This window comes from Sinocyclocheilus rhinocerous, unplaced genomic scaffold (assembly GCF_001515625.1).
Source record: "Sinocyclocheilus rhinocerous isolate Xijiao unplaced genomic scaffold, SAMN03320098_v1.1 scaffold368, whole genome shotgun sequence".
Lineage (NCBI taxonomy): Eukaryota > Metazoa > Chordata > Actinopteri > Cypriniformes > Cyprinidae > Sinocyclocheilus > Sinocyclocheilus rhinocerous.
This window is the reverse complement of record NW_015664681.1, coordinates 1,569,093-1,588,514: the sequence shown is the minus strand read 5'-3', so window position 1 is coordinate 1,588,514 and position 19,422 is coordinate 1,569,093. Positions and strand designations below refer to the sequence as shown.

Sequence of the window (19,422 nt, the reverse complement as noted above, 5' to 3'; positions counted from 1 at the left end):
GCCACCCTGAAAAGTATATAGTGAAAGGCACGTCTTCCTTCGGTTCTCCTGCACTCTAGTAACTTTCATTACCAAGAAATAATAATCAAAGTTCATACCATTTGACTGGGTTTTTTGGGCAATAGACATTATGTGTGGGAAGTTAAAAAGCAAAAGGTTAAGAATTTTACACTGAGTAAACTACAATTAAGGCTGTAACGGACCATTTGAGAGTAAAGATGTGAACCTGGGAGCCATGTTGAATTTAGAACTCTATTTTGCAGGCTGGGAATGACTCGTCGTGCATCACAACAGTGCTGCTGCTGGCCAGGACCATGATGTTCAGCTCCTGTTGCTTCTCATGGGTCTGCTGATACCATTCGCGGGTCACTTCTGTGTCATGAGTAGGTATCAATGTTACCTACAAATAGGACAGAGTAAGACATTAATATATAATATGACATTAATGCATAATGGCTTTTTTGAACCATTTCAAATCTTCAATGAAACTGAAACTGACTGTAAATAAAAAATTAATGAATTAATTACCAAAATATTTATATGCATAGCATTCATAAAATATCCAGCAAATTAATCAGCAAATTACAATGATCCAATGTTGACATCTACCACAGAGAGAGCAATTAACGAATATTATACCAGGGTTTCTACAGACACGAACAAGTTAAATGTAAGACTTTTAAAGACCTTTTTAATACCACCTTATATGAAATTTAAGACCTAAACCTGTAATGAAATACACATTTTATTACATACATATATGTAATATTTAATGTTTTCAAATCTTCAATGAAACTGAAACTGACTGTAAATAAAAAATTAATGAATTAATTACCAAAATATTTATATGCATAGCATTCATAAAATATCCAGCAAATTAATCAGCAAATTACAATGATCCAATGTTGACATCTACCACAGAGAGAGCAATTAACGAATATTATACCAGGGTTTCTACAGACACGAACAAGTTAAATGTAAGACTTTTAAAGACCTTTTTAATACCACCTTATATGAAATTTAAGACCTAAACCTGTAATGGAAATACACATTTTATTACATACATATATGTAATATTTAATGTACATATTTACCTTTACAAAGGCCTATTTTAACCTTTTTAGATGTATGCATCATCTTACATGTCAAATTATTACAATTTATCAATAAATTCAATATACACTATAGGGCTGCTACCAGTCAGATTAAATAATTTACACTGCAATAAATAATGTTATGAGATTAATGTTTTCAATGCATTTATGAATATACAAATAAGAAATGTTGAGGGGAAAAAACCAAGCAAATGAAATCAGTATCAACAAAATTCATCTTTGCAATCCAGACATAAGCTGCACCTGAAGTGGCATTTAGATGTGTTTACACACTGTTTAATGCAGAACATGAATGCATTTAACCTGCAGTTACAAATGCATAAATAATGTTTTGACATATTAAACATAAAACATTGAATACTGATATTTGAAATAATGAAAAAAAATGAAAAGATACTTTAAATGTGAAATTAAAACCAGTAGGTGGCATCAAGTCACTGTTAATAAGTGAGACTTTGAAACTGAACCGAATCATTTAAACAGTTGAGGAACAAAACGCTGTCATGTTGCTCAAAGACGCAAAACAGCGCTGTGGCTTTGTTTGGAATTATTTTTGTTGGCGAAATAGTGCAAAAACAGGCAACATGGTGTCTAAAACGTAAGTCTCTTAATAAAACTTCTAGTTTATTGGACTGTTGTTAAAAATCAATATCACATTTGTATATGGCAATTTTTGGAGAAAAAAAACGCACTCTTCCGTGTGAACTTGTTTAACTATATGAAGTGGTATAAATATACACATTTTCTGCCCCCATGTCTTGAATTTGTGATCATTCTGAATGTATTTTAATAGACTGAATCATGCAGTGAAAGAGTGCACTCTAAATGCGCACGCGCACTAGACTTCACATAATGCCTGCACTCTGTAGGTGCTTTTTTGCGTCGTGAGAATATTGAGCAAAATAGTTCACTTGTCATGGTGTTACTTAACTATATCATGTTATGAATAAACTAAACATTTTGAATTTTTACCTCAGTGTGTTTCTTCTGAGTTTATGTGTGCTGTCACGCTTATTTATTCTGAAGTCTCGAGACAAACAGAGTGAGCCTCAGCGCCTCAGAGTGAGCCTTGTATTCTGTTAACTTACTGCAATTCTCTCTGATGACGCAGGGGAAGAAAAAAATCTTCGGTCTGTCCAATGATTGTAAACAGTCATTAGGTCCGTCAGACTGAAGATATTTTAGCGGTAATGTGACCAAAAATATTTAAGACCCATCAAATCCGAATTTAAGACATTTTAAGACTTTGTAAGGCCTTATATTACGAAAACGTTATTTAAGACATTTTAAGACTTTTTAAGGACCAGCGGACACCCTGTATACCTGAAGATTGGATCCCCACTGTGCCTTTCCCTCTAGCAAGGCATCTAGTACACTGCGGCTCGGTTCTCCACTGCTGGAGTCGTTTCCACTCACTACATAATATGCAGAACGAACACGTTTGAAAAACTCCTGGTCCACATTTTTAGCACTGCAGTGGTTGGGAATGTAGGCCAGATCCACATAGATAGGAGGACCAGGGGGCACAGACGCACTGAATTTAGCAGAATTTGATCCTGTTGGAAAATTTAAATTAACAAAAACTTGCTGTTAGTGTGATGTTGGCAAAATCTTAATTTGCATATTCAAATGTTTATGTTCATACCCGCACTGTTCTTAAGGCCATTGACAAGGCCTTTGCCGGTGTTATGGCTTGACCTTGACAGATCGTCCTCCATTTCCTTCTTCCTAAGAGAAGTGGTGTGAGTGGAAGGCTCCTTGGATGGGGACCTCTTCCGCCTGGCATCAGTCTTCCGAGCAGGAGATGAGGACTTTGTCTTGCCTAATTTACGCAAACCCTTTGATTTGGAATCTTTCTTGATTGGTTTGTCGGTTAGGCTTGACAGAGCCTCGGGATCAACCATACATACATCAGGGCGAGGGGGACAAGGAGCAGGATCCATCATTGGTGACGGGAAGGGATCGTGACTTTTAGCAGGCGACCTTGACCTTGATGAGTAATGCTTCCCCCCATAAGCTCCAGATGATTTATCTACAGGCAGGTAATCTGCATCCTCATCAGAGTCATTGTTTCCTTCTGCTGTGATTGATGGACACTTTTCCGTACCTGGTGGTACATCAGAATCTGACTGGGAATGCAGTGGCTCACTGACAGAGGTTGGAGGTGTGTCCTCTCCACTGGCACTAATCCCAGCAGCCATGGCACCAGAGAATTGTTGCAATTCACTGTCTTCGCCATGATGACTGTGAGAGTGGTGATGGGGTTGTTTGTGAGATCTGGTCTTCCCAGAAGGTTGCTGTTGATTGGATCCTTGGCTTCTCTGTTCCTCATTTTCTTCATCACTTGAAAGTTGACATAAGCTTGGGTTGATAAAGGATGGAGATGTGTCTCCTCTTCTCTGCTTGTACTCACAAGAGGAATAGCCTGGAGAAGCTGTGGATGAATGTGGATGGATACCAACATCTGAAGGATAGTCAGAGTCATCATCGTGTCTGCTTGGATCATCTGCATAATAGGAAGTTTGGAAAGGTTGGTCTGTGGAAGAAAGAGAAAGAGGACGGGCTGGGTGCTCTGGCTCAGCCTCTTCTTCTTCTTCATACTCATCTTCATGTTGATAATGAGGTGGGGATGCTCCTGGGTAGATGTCTCGTTGCTGCTGCATTTCCCATTCACTTGGGCTTCTAATTTTCATCACGTCAAATTCTTGGCCTTGCATCTCTATTTTTGACAAGCCTATCCCCACCTTGCTGGTTCCTCCAAAAGCCTCTGGTGCACTCAAACTAACTTCTGCAGGCCCGTTTGTTGTGTCTGGTTTTGTGGGCTCAGGGAAAGAGGAAGTATGTGAGGTAAGTGCATCTGGGATAGTGGCTCCCAAACCAGAAGATATGTCCTTTGTTAGTGTCTCACCCAAGGAAAATGTGGTATCGTTCTTGTCTGCTTGAGCTGTAAGTGGAGATCTTTGGTACCGAAGTTTATCCTGTTCAGTTTCGTACATATAATCGCCCTCCTCTTCACTACTCTCTGTGTCTTCATAGTACTGTTTTTCAGGGCACTCAAATTGAAGTGTTGATGAAGCACCATACAGGTCTTCAGGCATGGTGTCTTTCTGTGTGGTCAGAGGCATAGAGGTATAAGGTCCAGTTGCACCAAATTCATCTTGTAATCTTGAGTCCTCTTCCCACTCCGATTTGCAAAAGCACTGACTTTTTGGACCTTGATCTGAGATATTGCTTGTAGAGTAAGCAGGTTCTTTCTTATCACCTATGCAAGTACCAGCATGTGGAGGGAAAGGCTTGATCTCCTCAAAAGGTGATAATGGTGAGACTCTCGCAAGGCTAGATGTGGATTCAGCTGTAGTGGTTGCAGGGGTCAGCTTTTCGGACACTTCCAAATATTCATCCTTAGCCTGCCCACCAGAACTAGAGAAGGGTGAGTCCATTACTGGAGAATGTTCATCTTTGAAAGATGAGTACTCAAATCCAGTACTGGCTGGAGTCCCTATCTCATCCCCAAACTGGCGGCTAGTGGACAGAGATGCTGAAGCTGATGAGGAATGACTGTAAGAAGAGGAAGAGGAATATGCTGTGGCTGACATAGTTGTGTAACTGAAGCCCAATGAAACAGGGTCTCCTGTTTTTTTCTCTGCTCCATCTGGTGTCTTTTGCTTGTCAAACTCAATATCTTTGCCATCATAGTGAGTAGAGAATTTATCTTCAGCAGACTTTGTTGAAAGGGGTAAATATGACTTGACACCTTTCCCATAATTTTCGACAAACTCATCTCTCTCCTCACTTGAAGAATGTTCAAATCCAGATGAGCCTGTAATATGACTTTTAGTATGAAAAGATGAGGCATCACCTTTAACAGTTTGCAATGAGTCCTTGGGGCCCTCATGGATTAGAGTGGATTCAAATGTCGATGAACCTAAAGATTTCCCATAGGTGTCAGAGCCAAAGCTGTAGTCCTGTGTAATGGTGTCTTTTTTTACATCCTGGAATTGAGTAGGTACAGTGCTGATGACACTACTTAGAGAGTGCTGGGCATCTTTCTCTTGTCTGTCTTTGGCACCTTTCTCTGTGTCACTATCACTTACATGCTCTCCATACTCCTCATCCTCGTCATCTTCATCTTCCTCATCTTCTTCATCTTCATCCTCTCCATCAGCAAACATCTTCATGTCTCCAGCCTTGACTTCTTTTGTGCTAAATGTAGACTGGCCTAACACAGAACTCATACTTTTAGCACTGTAATCAGAGCTGAAGCTTGCAATGAGTCCTTGGGGCCCTCATGGATTAGAGTGGATTCAAATGTCGATGAACCTAAAGATTTCCCATAGGTGTCAGAGCCAAAGCTGTAGTCCTGTGTAATGGTGTCTTTTTTTACATCCTGGAATTGAGTAGGTACAGTGCTGATGACACTACTTAGAGAGTGCTGGGCATCTTTCTCTTGTCTGTCTTTGGCACCTTTCTCTGTGTCACTATCACTTACATGCTCTCCATACTCCTCATCCTCATCATCTTCATCTTCCTCATCTTCTTCATCTTCATCCTCTCCATCAGCAAACATCTTCATGTCTCCAGCCTTGATTTCTTTTGTGCTAAATGTAGACTGGCCTAACACAGAACTCATACTTTTAACACTGTAATCAGAGCTGAAGCTGTCAGTTGCATAATGGCCTGATTGTAATGCACCACCCTCTGCCATTTCACTGAAATCTGGCTTTTCCAATTTAACTGAAAATGGGTCTCTCTCTGCTGAAACAGGTGAGTCTTTCTCAGTTTTCTTTTCTTCAACTTCCTTTATTTTCTCGGAGAATGTTCCTTCAGGTGTATCCTTTAACTGTGTTGTCCCATATATACCTTGTGTTTCACTATTTGAAGTTGATGATGCTTCCTTTTTCTCTGATGCTTTAAGGTCAGAAATCTTGCCAGTGGAAGAATCTAGGGAATCCTTATTTTCTGTTTTCTTTGGAGTAACATCAGTATCATCAAAAGTGTGCTCCTTTGGCAGATTTGGAGAGTAGGAATCCACTGAACTCGATTTACTGTCATACACATCAGAGTATGTAAAGCTCTTCCCAACATAGGGTGTATCTTGCCTAACCACCCTCTCAAATTCCCCTTTGAGGCCTTTCTCACACTCAGGGAAGGAATACAAGTTGAAGTGAACACTTTTATCGCTGTCTTTAGAAATCATTTTTGGGTCATCTATCTCTGAGAATGACACATCTTTTTTGCCTTGGCTTGCTGACATGGAATCTAACTTGCCCTGTGGTACTTTTACGCTTGAGTAAGTACCATCTTCGGTTTCACTTTCATCTTCCTCTCCTGAACTGAGCATCTGGGATTTGTACTCATGGCCCAAGTAGGTCACATTTTGTGGTTTATCTTCCTTATTCACAGATTCTTTCTCATTTTCAAACAGCTTCTCCTCTTTTAGGGGTGATGTCTCTTCAGAGTATTCTTCATCAAGAAAAGTGCACTCCCTCTCCTCTTTGTATTTAGTTTTACCACACACATTATAGCTTTCTTTTCCATAATAATCCTCTTTCTCTTCCTCTTCATCCTCTTCTGAGTCATATAATGCAGGTTTAGTGTCGGAAAGTTCCTTTCCAAAAGGATCCACTTCATCATCAATTATTTTCACAGACTTTTTGTCAGCAGGAGCCTCTTGGGCCAAACACCTCTGAGAATCAAATGTCTCCTTATCTAGTATTTCCAGTGGCTTTTGTGACCTCTCCTCAGTGGGAGAGTAGCTACTGCTGGTCGGTCCTGATTGTGTAGGTGAGGCAAACCTCACAGTGCTGTCATCTGGGCTGAGGCATCTTTCTTCACTCTCTGAAATAATACTTGTCTCTGAGGTGCAAGGCAAACTTTTCTCAGAGGAGCCCAATTTAGATTCATCATTAGAGAGTGAGATTCCCATTTCATCTTTTTCTTGTGTGCCAACATACATCATCTGAGGAGGAATAGGTGCTGTTGATAAGGGAAATTTATCATGAGCTTGCTCTTCGAGCATGGCAGCAGATGCATAACCCTCATGGAGCTTTCCAAGTGGCATATCAACATTTGGTGTCTGATCCTCATCCTCTTCCTCATCCTCTTCATCCTCATAATTTGTGGGAACAGTAGCCTTCACTGTAGTTTCTGTTTCTGGCACGATGGGTTGATATTCTTCTGAAGGAGGTGATTTAAAACACTTATCCTCCTCTAAGGACGAAGTTGGAGAAATAGTTCCAGCAGAGTGGAGGTACTCCTTTCCTTGAGTGTCATCTGTCTGTACGGATGATGGTATACTATTTACAGTATCTAAGAGTAAAGAGCTTTTTCCTGCATCTTCAGTAGGTGGTGCTGTCACGGATGCTATAGACTGATCTTCAGTAACAGATGTTGCAAAAGATGATAATTTGTCATATTCAGTGATGGAGGTGGCTGATGATATATGCTCTTCTTCAGCCAATGGAGCCGCAATTATATTGGTTGCGTAAGCTGATAGGACTGGCTCCTGGTCTACTGCAAAACCCTTTGATGATAACTCAGAAGCAATAGAGATGGTTGGTGGTTTCATGCCATGGATGGTGTCAAAAGTCCCTGGTTTATCAGGAACTGAGATGTCATAAGAGCCGACATCATACTGAAGATGTGGGATTCGCTCCTCTGTTTCCTCATTAATCTCCTCATCAGAAATGGTCTGCTCTGTCTCAGAGTAACCTGGAATGGTCTCATCTTGGATGAATGAAACATGCTCTGCAGCACCCAGCGGTTTGGCAGATTTAATGTCACTTTGTTTTGTCTCCCAGTCCTTTCCAAGTTTTTCTTTCCTAGCCTCATCAGATTTGTACGTGAGCTCCTCTTCATGCACTAAATCCTCTGCCTCCTCTAGCTCTGCTTTCTCAATTACATCCTCTTCTTCTTCACTGTCACTCTTTCTGGGTTTCAGTTCAAGCTCTTTCTCTTCTTCTTTTGCTTTTTCTTGCCATTCTTTATTTTTGCCCATCTCCAAAAAGTCAGATGTTTTAGCACTTTTCTGTTTTGTGGTATAGTCATCCTCTATGTCATCTTCTGTAGTAGCACCTTCATCTTCAAATCTATCTGTGGTTTTAGAGGGGGATTTAATTTCATTTACTCCATACGGTACCCTTTCCTCATGAGGGGACTCTGTCTCAACATCAGTTGTAGTTATTCCCTCATCAGGAGATTCAATGTGAGGTACAACACTGTCCGCTGCAGGCTGAAAATCTGGGAGCACTTTGCTCTCTGTGGGCTTGGAAAGCTCCTCCTCCAGTCGCAAGGCTTCAAAATCCTTGGTAAGATCTTCTGGGGAGGAGACTAAGGACCTGTCACTCTCCCGTTTCTCTATTGAAGCTTGCTTAGAGGCTGGCCTGTTTTCTTGCTCCTTAGCTGCTTTAGTTTTTTCTGTTTTAGGCTTTACTTGAACCTTTGCTTTGTTCAGAGTCTTCCGGACCTCGGGGGTGAAGGGCTTTAAGTCAGGTTTTGTGATTTTTCTCAACTCTGGCTTAATTTTTTCTTTTTCTTTTTTCTTCTCCTCCTTACTTTTGAGTTCTTTTTTAATGTCCTCTTTTTTTACATCTGCCCTTTCTTTCTTTGTGTCTTTCTTTTCCTGATCTTTCTTCTCCTCCATCTTAGATGCTTTCTCCTTGGTGTGTTTTTTAGGAGATTTTTCTCTCTGCAGCTTCTTTTTCTCTTGCTTAAGTGAATCGGGTGACGCTGTCTTGGGTTTAAGTGGTTTGGGAGTTTTAACAGTCTCTTTTATTTTCTTATCTTTCTTTTCAACTTTGTTCTCTTTTACAGAGTCACTCTTTGACTCAATGTCTTCATTTGCCTCTTTCTTGCTTGCTTTTGTAGTGGAAGACATTTTAGGGGATGATTTGAGACTTTCTTTGCTATCAGTTCTCAGCTTCATTTTAGTTTGTTTAATCAGTGGAGGTGGAGCTCCAGATGACATGTCTTTTTGAGTGGCTACTGGATATCGCAAGAAATCGAGATGCCTCAGCTTTTCAAGCCCCTCAAATATTTTGTTTTGTGGGGCATTTCCAGGAAACAGTACTCTGACAATCTTTTCTGTTGGACTGGCAGGTACCCACACAACCAGAGCTGTCACTGATGTGAGGTAAGGAACTGAAATCTCACCCTCTTTGCCATTGGCCAGGACGATGCCAGTCTTAGCTTTACTGTTACCAGCCCACTTCTGCATGAAGAATTGCATTTCCTTACTGTCCTTGAGCGGATTTAGAATATACATGTCTAGTTTGCCAACACCCAACTTGTGAAAGAGTGTTAAAGGCTCAATTGTGTTGCTCACAACTCTGTATAGAGGCTCAGGTTTGATGCCCAGTTTGTGAAGGTACTGCAATGTGAGAGAGGACTCCTCAATGCTCCTCTTTGCTTTCAGCGTGGACTCAGGCGTCTTCAGCTTTTCTGGTACATTAAAGAACACAACACCAAGCTCTGGTGAGATCAGGTTTTTCATCCAGTCTCCATAAGTATTTGAACCACAGCTCTTCTCTTCCTCCTGCTCTGCAATTTTTCTCTGTAACAGTCCATTTATTCCAGCGAGATTATCTGCTCCTATGTGGGTAAGGAGAACAGAATCAATCCTATCCAAATGTCTGACCAGCTTCCAGAAGCAAGATTTTCTGTCTGATCCACCATCGATTAAAATGTTAAAACCATTGACTGCAAACAAAGCAGAGTCGCCCCGTCCTCCAGGAAAGATATAGCAACATGGCTTGGACAACTTGAGGAACCCTCCTGAGGTTGGTGGTTCCAGGAGCTCAAAAGGAGAGGGAACATCCACTGTCTCAGAGACATATTCTGTAAACTCGCTCACCCCTTCCATCTCAGGCAGCACAGGCTCTGGATTCAGACTGTACTTCAGTAAGCTCTGCTCCTGTACGTACCCTAGGGAGCTCCAGCCCCCTTCTCCTTTACAGGACACAGTCAAACAGGCTTCCTGACCTGCAGATGGCTGGTTTAAGAGATCTTTAATCTACAAAGAAAAAAATGTAAATTTAATTTTTTTAAAGTTACATTTAAAAAATCAGCAAAAAAGTAAATGATGTGAAGTAAGTGCTGTGAAATATCATGGGGCCTATAATGGTACAGTGGCCACTTACCCTACGACTTGAGAGAATGTCAGAGAAATTTTTCCAACCAAACACTCCACTTTGCAGGGTAATGTCACCGCTCTGTTCAGTACTTTGCCCACTTAGGACCAATAACTTATGTCCTGCTGAGTCACAGAACAGTGTTCTGAACTAGAAAAGGAAGAAAATGCATTTACTGTTATATTTGATAGTTAAAGCAATAATTGGATATCTTAGATTATTATATGGTTGCATGCAAATAAAAAATTGGGAGGACTTGGAGAAGTAAAAAAAAACACATTGGGTTATTTATAATTACCTCTATAGCAATATTCTCCTCAGAAGGATTCACCAACACAACAGTCTCAAGAACATCACTCTTGTATTGCAAAAGTCTCTGTCCTAAAAAAAATAGGAGTTAAAAAACGCTGAATGTTTAAAATGCACTAAAATCTGCATATTTATTGACAATTTTTAAGATTTTGTTAAAGCATTTTATACGGAAAAAAATCAGAGATAAAAGCTTGCACCCTATTGGGATGATGCAATCACTGCCTTCATGCATTTCATTACTGTTTATTCATTATTCTTTGTCTCTTCCTGCTGCTGTGCAAGAGTACACTAATCCCGTGAAAGCAGTCTTCTCAATTCCAAGCAATCAAAACAATATTGCAAAGCTCCTGCAAGCAAATCTATTGGCTGTTGCCATGGGGATAGTGAGCTGGCGATTGCCGCCAGCCGCGTTACACTGACCCAGTCTTGGTGCTGCGCGACGCATTGCAGCATTTCTGAAAGGGTGAAAAAATCCTCTCTCTAGCTGAAAATGTAAATCCAGCATTGCACAGCTGAAACATACAAACAAGTTTATGACCCTGAGCATTATTAGGCTATAATAAGCATAAACCTCTCATTGGCTGTTTAAACATCACTGATTTAGATCTTTCTATAGGATATTTATAGGGTCATTTTCACAGCAGTGAGAACGGAACAAGGGCGTTTGGACTTACATAGCACACTGATGATCTGACTAGGCTTCTCACACATTCTCGGTATAGCGTAATGTACATAACATGATAAACATGTGATGAGCTTGAAAAAAGCTATCATAAAGATATTTTAAATGTAATGAGTCTGATTTTAGATACAAGCAAGAAAAATTGTGTGGATCATCAGATAGTAGCTAAAATGGAAAAAAAAATGAATAAATTAAATCTTTTTTTTCTGGCATAACATGAAGCAGTTAAAAACTCTACACTCCTGTGAGATCATACAATGGACTCTGGATGGTAGCAGTGGACTACAAATAGTCCTAACCCAGTTTATCCTTCAGACTCTTTTAACGGCATCATTTCACTTTGAATGTTTATTTGAAAGCGGAAACCTTTTAGGGAATTTTAGCTTGTTATATTTAACTCCAAATAATTCTAGTCCTTTATATACTAAGTTGAGTTTTGACCTTCCAGACATTTGACATCATTAAGACATCTTTTTCTACACAACTAACAGGATGCTTTGGGACAGCTGTCAACGTGACCTTCAGATGTGCTTTCACTTTGAGACTGAGAACAGATAACAGGTTATGAGCAGCTAAATCAGGCTGCATGGTCTCCTGTGACATTGAGCATACACACACCTTCACCTTACTACCATTCTAAAATAAAAACTGCATTTGTAAATTCTACTGCAGTTCATGTCAGATGAAAGAATTTGGATGTGGAAGTGCTTTGTGCTTTTATAAGAAAACTATTCTGAAGATTTTTCTTAGATGCATACTCTAAATGTAATACTAATGGCACAATATTAGATGCCACAGATAAAAATATCCATATTTTCATATCCATAGTCATCTGCTATGTATGTACTGTGTAGCACTAGGACCCAGCTAACTACAAATGATTGTGCATAATACGAAATCATGCTGAAGAAATCTACCCATGACATTAAACTCCTCCTTTTTAGTCATTTAGTTGTGGAGCAAACAGTTAAATTTATCACTTTGCACAAACAGTTAACCAGCAAGGTTATTCTGTGAGTTAATTGCACTAAATAAGGTTAAGAATAGAGTTCATCCAATAATAATCAGTCCAATAGAGTCAAATATTCAGGTCACTTCACTGAACATATGCTCCGCTTATTATGATCTGGATGATATGAAATGTTGCTGTTTTAGGACCAGAAAATATATAAACTGCCCCTAGTTAACATGAAAAAAACATATCAAATACTATTTCAAAACAACATATATCCATAAGTGATTTATATGCACTTGAATCATGTACACAGTAACAGTAATATTTAGCAGCTTAGCAGATGGTTTCTAAAATTAGCTAATTCAGTATCACTCAACTGAGAATGTAAAACACTGACAAATGGGGTCAGATGTATTTTACACTTGCTAAGACTAATTTGGTAAAAGTCAGTCTTAGATTTGAATGCAATCCAGAAAATAACTTTACTTTGTGCATTTTAAGCTTCACAAGCAATCTTGGCTTTTAGGATTAAATGATAAACACAAGTGATCCAGGCGATTGAAACACGCTTTCAGTGGGAAGAAATTAGTGAGACTGACTGATTGCCTCACAGGCTTAAACAGTTTTAAACTCTCACTTAATATTTGCTTTTGAACTCACTGTGCCTCCAAAATCTTTATTCCAAAATCTCGCATTAGCTAATTTTGGAACAGCAACACATGCCTTTGTGTTAAGAGATCATTATTTCAAAGTAGATATGACCATATGCGCGACATCTGAGCTCTAATTTAGCTTTGCCACCAGATAAAACTTGATCGTGACAGCTGAAACTATTCTTGCAATTCTGGTTCTTCACTCATCAGGAAGATGGAGTGTAAATGTGATTGTCTCATGGCTGAATTTTTCAACATCATTATCACTGAAGAGAATCAAAAGTTTTTATATTTTAAACATTTTCAGCTATTGTTGGATTACCATTTTCCTGTCCTTGAACACAAAAGCAATAACCACTACATTTCTGTATGAAAGATGTATTACATTTGTTGAGCCAATGTTATTTCATTTTATCTTTCTTTGCCTTGTCCTTGATCACTGCTCAGCTGCCTCTGAATCACACTGTGTGCAACACGAAGAGAGAGGAGGTGTGTAACACTTTTTAAACAGTTATCTAGGGATAGTGATTCAATAAGCAGCTGTAATCTTATTAAAGCCACCTAATCGTATCCATAGCAGTGAAATTCTGACCACTACAAGTGTCCTATTTGTGCCTTTGCAACCACAGCAACAAGTTCATGTCAGTCAAATTACTTGTTAAGAAGCAGGGGAGATAAAGTCTCCTTATAGCAAAGAAAGACAAGTGCTGAGCTCTCATTCATATGTTTGTGCTCTTGCGGTGTAATGGACCCCATTATGCTGTAAACAGCTGGAGCCAATGAATGAGGAATATGAGTAGAGTTTATACAAATGGCTCATTTAAATGCAATAAATGGCTAAAAGGGATAAATTGTACAAAGCACAGAGGGGCACTGGCCCTAAAGTGCCCATTTTGGAAATTATTTGTTACATGCAGATAAACTGAAAGCTTCAAGGGTCCATTTAAAATGATACAGAAATAATTTGCATCCATAATCGCTTTTGCGGATTAATGACCGGGGACAATAACATTGCTGTGTTTTTGGTCCTGCCTTGGTCTTTAAACAAACTTGGTAACACAGGTGTAAAAGGGCTGGTAAAAACACACAAATGGTCATTTGGAACGGGGTGCTGCTGAAGCAAAATCCTTCTCGCCTCCCATCAATAATGCTGACCTCAGCAAAGCAAATGGCCGATAATTGTTTAGAATGATCCACACCAGAGAGAGTAGCAGATATATTTCAGTCATTGCCATTCTAAACACAAGTAGCACTTAATAGTCTCAGCTCAACTGAAATGTTATGAGCATATAAAAAAGATGAATACTGAAGGCATTTGCATAATCCTTTTACATGACAAATATGTGTCTCCTTAAAATGACAGTTCAACCAAAAATTCTATCATGTTGTTCCAACTCCAAGCCCTTATGGCTTTCTTTTTTTTTCTGTGAAACAAAATGATGTTTTCCCGTGAATTGATCTTTATTCCATTCAACGACATCTCTGTATGTGTTTCACAGTCATTCTTATTTTAAAAGTAAATGATGACTGGATTTTCATGAACTATCCCTTTAAGATGCAATTATTTACTACGCATAAAGAGCACAGTACATCACCCTGTTTCTGCTAGAGCTTGTAACACTTCAAAGAGAAAGGAAAAATTGAAATCGCATCATATGACCCCTTTAAGTAATCTACGAGATTTATGTCTGGCCTATGCAATCTACGCACATCTTTTCACCTCATACTCTAGCGCGCGCGCTACATCCCTGCTTCATCCTATAATAATCAGAAACACAGCTAAAATCTGGGTCAGAATAAAAAAAAATGTGTTTCCAACAAATTAACCAGCTATTTCTGGCAGAATCGTTCAGTTATCAAAAATGTTAGCACTATGATAAAACATTTAACGTTAGCCTAGTGGCTCGTTAAAAAACGAACTTTCATATAGAAAACATCTAATCTAGCAAAAGTGGGGAAACAAGTCATAAATAAACTTATTTTTCTCACTCATATTTCTAATCCAAAATTCACATTTGCTTATCGACTTAGCATCTTCTATTCCTTGTACGGTGCGATCCTGTACATTCATTCACTATCACTGATGGCATAATCATACATGCTTTAAAACGGCTTGTTTTGCGACCTTTAGATAAATAAACCTGCAGACAATTCCGCGAACAAACCAGAAGTCACACAGACCTAGACAGAGGACGGCTGATACGATACCAGATCAGCAATATTCAACCTTTCATGAATGAACAACCTCGAACAGAGAGAAAGATATTTGAACCACATGCCAATAATCAAACATCTGAAGAATTATATGACAGATTAGACCTACCGCTGCTGATGCTGAGCTGTGCGTATGGCGCGTCGCGAGCGCGCACACAGACACCCGAGTGCGCGAGAGGGAGTGGGTGTGGCCTACGAGCCTGCCTTCACTTACATACTACGATACAGGATGATGACACTTGAAGAATGAGAAATATGCAACAATGTGATAGCATGTCAGTGTACATTTCTGTCTTTAATTGGACCTTGAATATATAAGTCATTTATAAATAAGATGTAGGGTGAACACTAGTAAAGGTGGCCCAATTTGCCAACTGAGTTAGAGCAAGCATTTCAAAGGCCTCCATTTCACCTGTTTTCACCCTGTATTCACCCATTTTTAAATGGACTGACATATTCAATTATTAATAATAATAATAATAATAATTTGCATAAAGAACAGTCAGTCAGTTTAGTACAAAGAACAATTCAAGCCTATTTGAGTACCCTGAAAAGTACTCTATCTATCTATCTATCTATCTATCTATCTATTTTGTAAAAATTTGTACTCAAGCAACAGATGTGTTCCAAAGAAGGTAAGAGAGAGCATAACTTTCACCACTCTTAATTCAATTTATTGTCTAGTGTTTGTTCTTCTAGTGTTCATTCATTACAGTTGCTACCTGATCAATAATACCAAATAATAATAATAATAATAAAATATATTCTGAACTTTTTGTCAAGCTGAAGATTGCAAAACACAGTCCAAATCTGTCTTGAGTCTTGCTGGAGTTTACACAGTAACGTTTAAACTTAAAATATTTTTTCCTCCTATCTAATATATCACTTTCACTATTGTAAAAACCAGCTCTTCAACATATCGAGAGGCTCTATACACAAAACTTTATGACTATCTGACAGAACAGCAAAAATATCCACTTAGCACCATAATATCAAAATGAATAATGAAAAATAGTTGGACATACAATAACAGCTCAACCAATTCTATATTTTTCAGCCTCAGGTGCTCTAATGGTCAAGAATGACGAGGATGGGCCATTTAGCAGTCTATGTACAGCTGATCCCAGGCCGACAGCTGCAGGGCAAGACTGCCAAAATCTGACCCATTAACTGCACTCCATCAGCATTCTCTCGCAGACAGTCTGCCGGACTCTGACCACTTCTTTGACAGCGAGCCAGTGCAGAATTGTGTTCACAGTAAGAGGGTGAGCGTGCTGTCAGATCCGGAGATTAAAACTAACAAAACAAAGAAGAATATTTATACTATACATTAAAAACGAAACCAAAATTAGATATAAATCTGAGGAGAATGCTGATTTATCTATTCCATTAGGGGGGGGGTGGGGGGAATGGTTTTAATTGAGGGAGTGTGTTTTTAATAGAATGCATCTAGCTGCTACAAAAAGGGTTTGCATTTGTTAAATCAAATTTAAATTGATGCTATTACAAGATTATAAATAGACACTTCCAGACAAATCCTAAGCAACTGTTCAAAGCAGCAGTCTGGCTGCCGCGCCCTTACTGTGTCCATCTCTTGAATTATCTCAGTTATTTCATCCTTTCAATACAGTCCCATGATAACAGCATGCTCTTACTAAATGGTAATGCATTAGCACATTACTGCAGATTTAAAGCCTCTTGTAAGAGAAAAATTTAGATGGCAAAGCACTTCAAATGTCTTTCTGGTCGAAATTCTTTACAGACACTATATTTATGCTCTAGTCTAAACCCTAACAGTAGGAAACAGTGGTTTTGCTTACTACAACAATAACCCCCCGTCTTTCCTAAGACTTTTGCTCCAGAATCTGGGCGTGGGCTCAGGTTTCACCGTGGTGCAAGATCCAGCCCCGCAATCAATGCCACCATCAGGATGACTGGAGTCGCCTGAGCAGCATGCTGACGTGTTCATGTGCAGACTGCAGGGGTATAAAAGAGCACAATCAATAGCCCATCCTGAATTATTAATCAACACTAGAAAACACACCGGACCCTTGTAAAAGCCCTCTCTGCTTCGGCTTCATAAGGGAAGAGATTTATAGTCTTATACGATATAATGTCTAAGACAAGATTTGCATTTCCTGTGCTAATGTTAAGGTAAGATAATCACAAATCAACACTTCACTTAACAGCTCGAGTTTTAGCGTCAAGTTTCAGTGTCTGTGAAAATCAGTTTCATATTCAGTGTTGTAGATCTCCAAGATTAGATTTTGCAGTAACGAATATCTTATTTGTACATATAATTTTAGCATCCAATGTCCAATTTTATGACTTCATAATAAAATCCTTTACATATAAAACTGTCACTGGGGTGGTACCCTTGCAATAGAAACTAATATCCACAATTTATGTACCAATATGTACTTTTTATTATCTAACTTTAAGGTAGTAATACTAAGATTTAAGTTTCAAATATGTACAATTCAGGGGTAAATAAGGTACAAAGAAGTTCCTTTTAGCTTTTTTACCTTATAGGGTACCACCCAAGAGACAGCTGTGTACCTTTTTTACTCAGAGTATCACTGTAAAAAAGAGAAGCTATTAATAAAACATAGACTATTGTAGTACGTTTTACAAGAAAATACTATTTCAGCCTTTCTACTTTAAAATGTTGTTTAATTTAATATGCTATTTGCCATTTCTTTGTAATTAATTGTGAAATGTACTAGCAATTTCTCAGTGAAAACTGTTTCCACGCTTTTTGTTTGTTATGGATAAATGACTTAAACTGTGAGCTAATTGCATTTAAACTCATATTATATAACATTAATTAAATCTTGTTTAGATTGAAACAAATGTAAAAGCTATTGAATTAGAATGCAGCGCCTCCTCGTCTTTCTATCAGTGCAGAGGGGGTTGCAGTTGCACCTCTGATAGACTCATCGCTCATTTTTCTCCGCCCTGTCAATTTCCTCTGGTTATTGACTTAATTATGTTCTGAGCATCACATAGAAACTCATGCAATTAAGTCCCAACTGCATATTTGGAGGCTTTTACACCCAAACGTGCTATACATAAGGGCTATTAGCAGTGAGCTGTGGTCGCAGTCATTAACGTGCGGCGTGTTGCTGAAAAATCTAAATGAATTGAACAATGCCCGAGACAGCTGGGGCCATGGTGACCATTCCAGCCTCCTCCCTGCTGCCTCTGGGGAGGTAAAGGGATATATAGGGGAAGATAGATAGATAGATAGATAGATAGTATAATGGCTTTATTATTTTTAAAGTATTATGACTGATTATATATGAAATCATCTGGCATATTTCTATTCACACATTTAATATTGGGAAATTTACTTTCTACAAATAAATAAATAAATAATGTATTATGGATTTATTATTATCAAAGTATTATGACTGGTTATATATTAAATTATCTGAGTTGCACCTCTGATAGACTCATCGCTCATTTTTCTCCGCCCTGTCAATTTCCTCTGGTTATTGACTTAATTATGTTCTGAGCATCACATAGAAACTCATGCAATTAAGTCCCAACTGCATATTTGGAGGCTTTTACACCCAAACGTGCTATACATAAGGGCTATTAGCAGTGAGCTGTGGTCGCAGTCATTAACGTGCGGCGTGTTGCTGAAAAATCTAAATGAATTGAACAATGCCCGAGACAGCTGGGGCCATGGTGACCATTCCAGCCTCCTCCCTGCTGCCTCTGGGGAGGTAAAGGGATCTGTAACGATTGTTCAAGGACCCATCCATCTGTGTCAATTGTAAAATCCCTGGCTGAAGTTTCAAGAGGCAACCACTCAGAAGGGAATAGCAACACATATGGGAGGTCTATAATACACTTTCATCATATTATTTCAGAATCAATACAGTAATTTTATCTTTTTTATATAGAAAATATTTTTTTTTCTAATAACATACATTCTTTATTTACTTAATGCATCAGTCTAAAGAAATTCCTGACCTCTATTCACTAGTCCTGAAGTTTATTCGGTTGACGTTGCCAGAGGTTCCTTTCATGTCTCATCTCTTGCACTTTTCCTCTTGAGACAGAGGTCATATGGGAATTCATTCAGCAGCACTTAGAATCACAAATCTTGCTCTCCTGCTTAGAAAATGCAGGCTTTCTTTTCAAAATGAATGTAATCTATATATTAAAAAAAGATATTGCCTCACACATGAGTCAATGTTGCTACAATGAAAACCTGCTCCGTACTGCTTTGTGTAGCTATGGCACAAGGCTAATGAAAGAGCAAATAAATAAATATGACGGTTTATATATTAAAATATCCAGCATATTTCACACACATACACACACACACACACACACACATGTCTGGTTTGCT

The 19,422-nt window shown here is 38.8% G+C and overlaps 1 protein-coding gene across 1 annotated transcript in view; it reads right to left on the bottom strand.

The window, feature by feature from the left end:
• The window catches only part of LOC107730233 (microtubule-associated protein 1A-like), a 28,286-nt gene that overhangs the window by 2,767 nt on the left and 6,097 nt on the right, over nucleotides 1–19,422 (bottom strand). The window contains exons 4-8 of the mRNA XM_016540999.1: nucleotides 10,542–10,624; nucleotides 10,253–10,393; nucleotides 5,420–10,125; nucleotides 2,761–4,982; nucleotides 2,439–2,671 (exon numbers count right to left, since the gene is read on the bottom strand). Coding sequence (XP_016396485.1) covers nucleotides 2,439–2,671; nucleotides 2,761–4,982; nucleotides 5,420–10,125; nucleotides 10,253–10,393; nucleotides 10,542–10,624 — 7,385 coding nt within the window. The remainder of the gene's footprint in view (nucleotides 1–2,438; nucleotides 2,672–2,760; nucleotides 4,983–5,419; nucleotides 10,126–10,252; nucleotides 10,394–10,541; nucleotides 10,625–19,422) is intronic.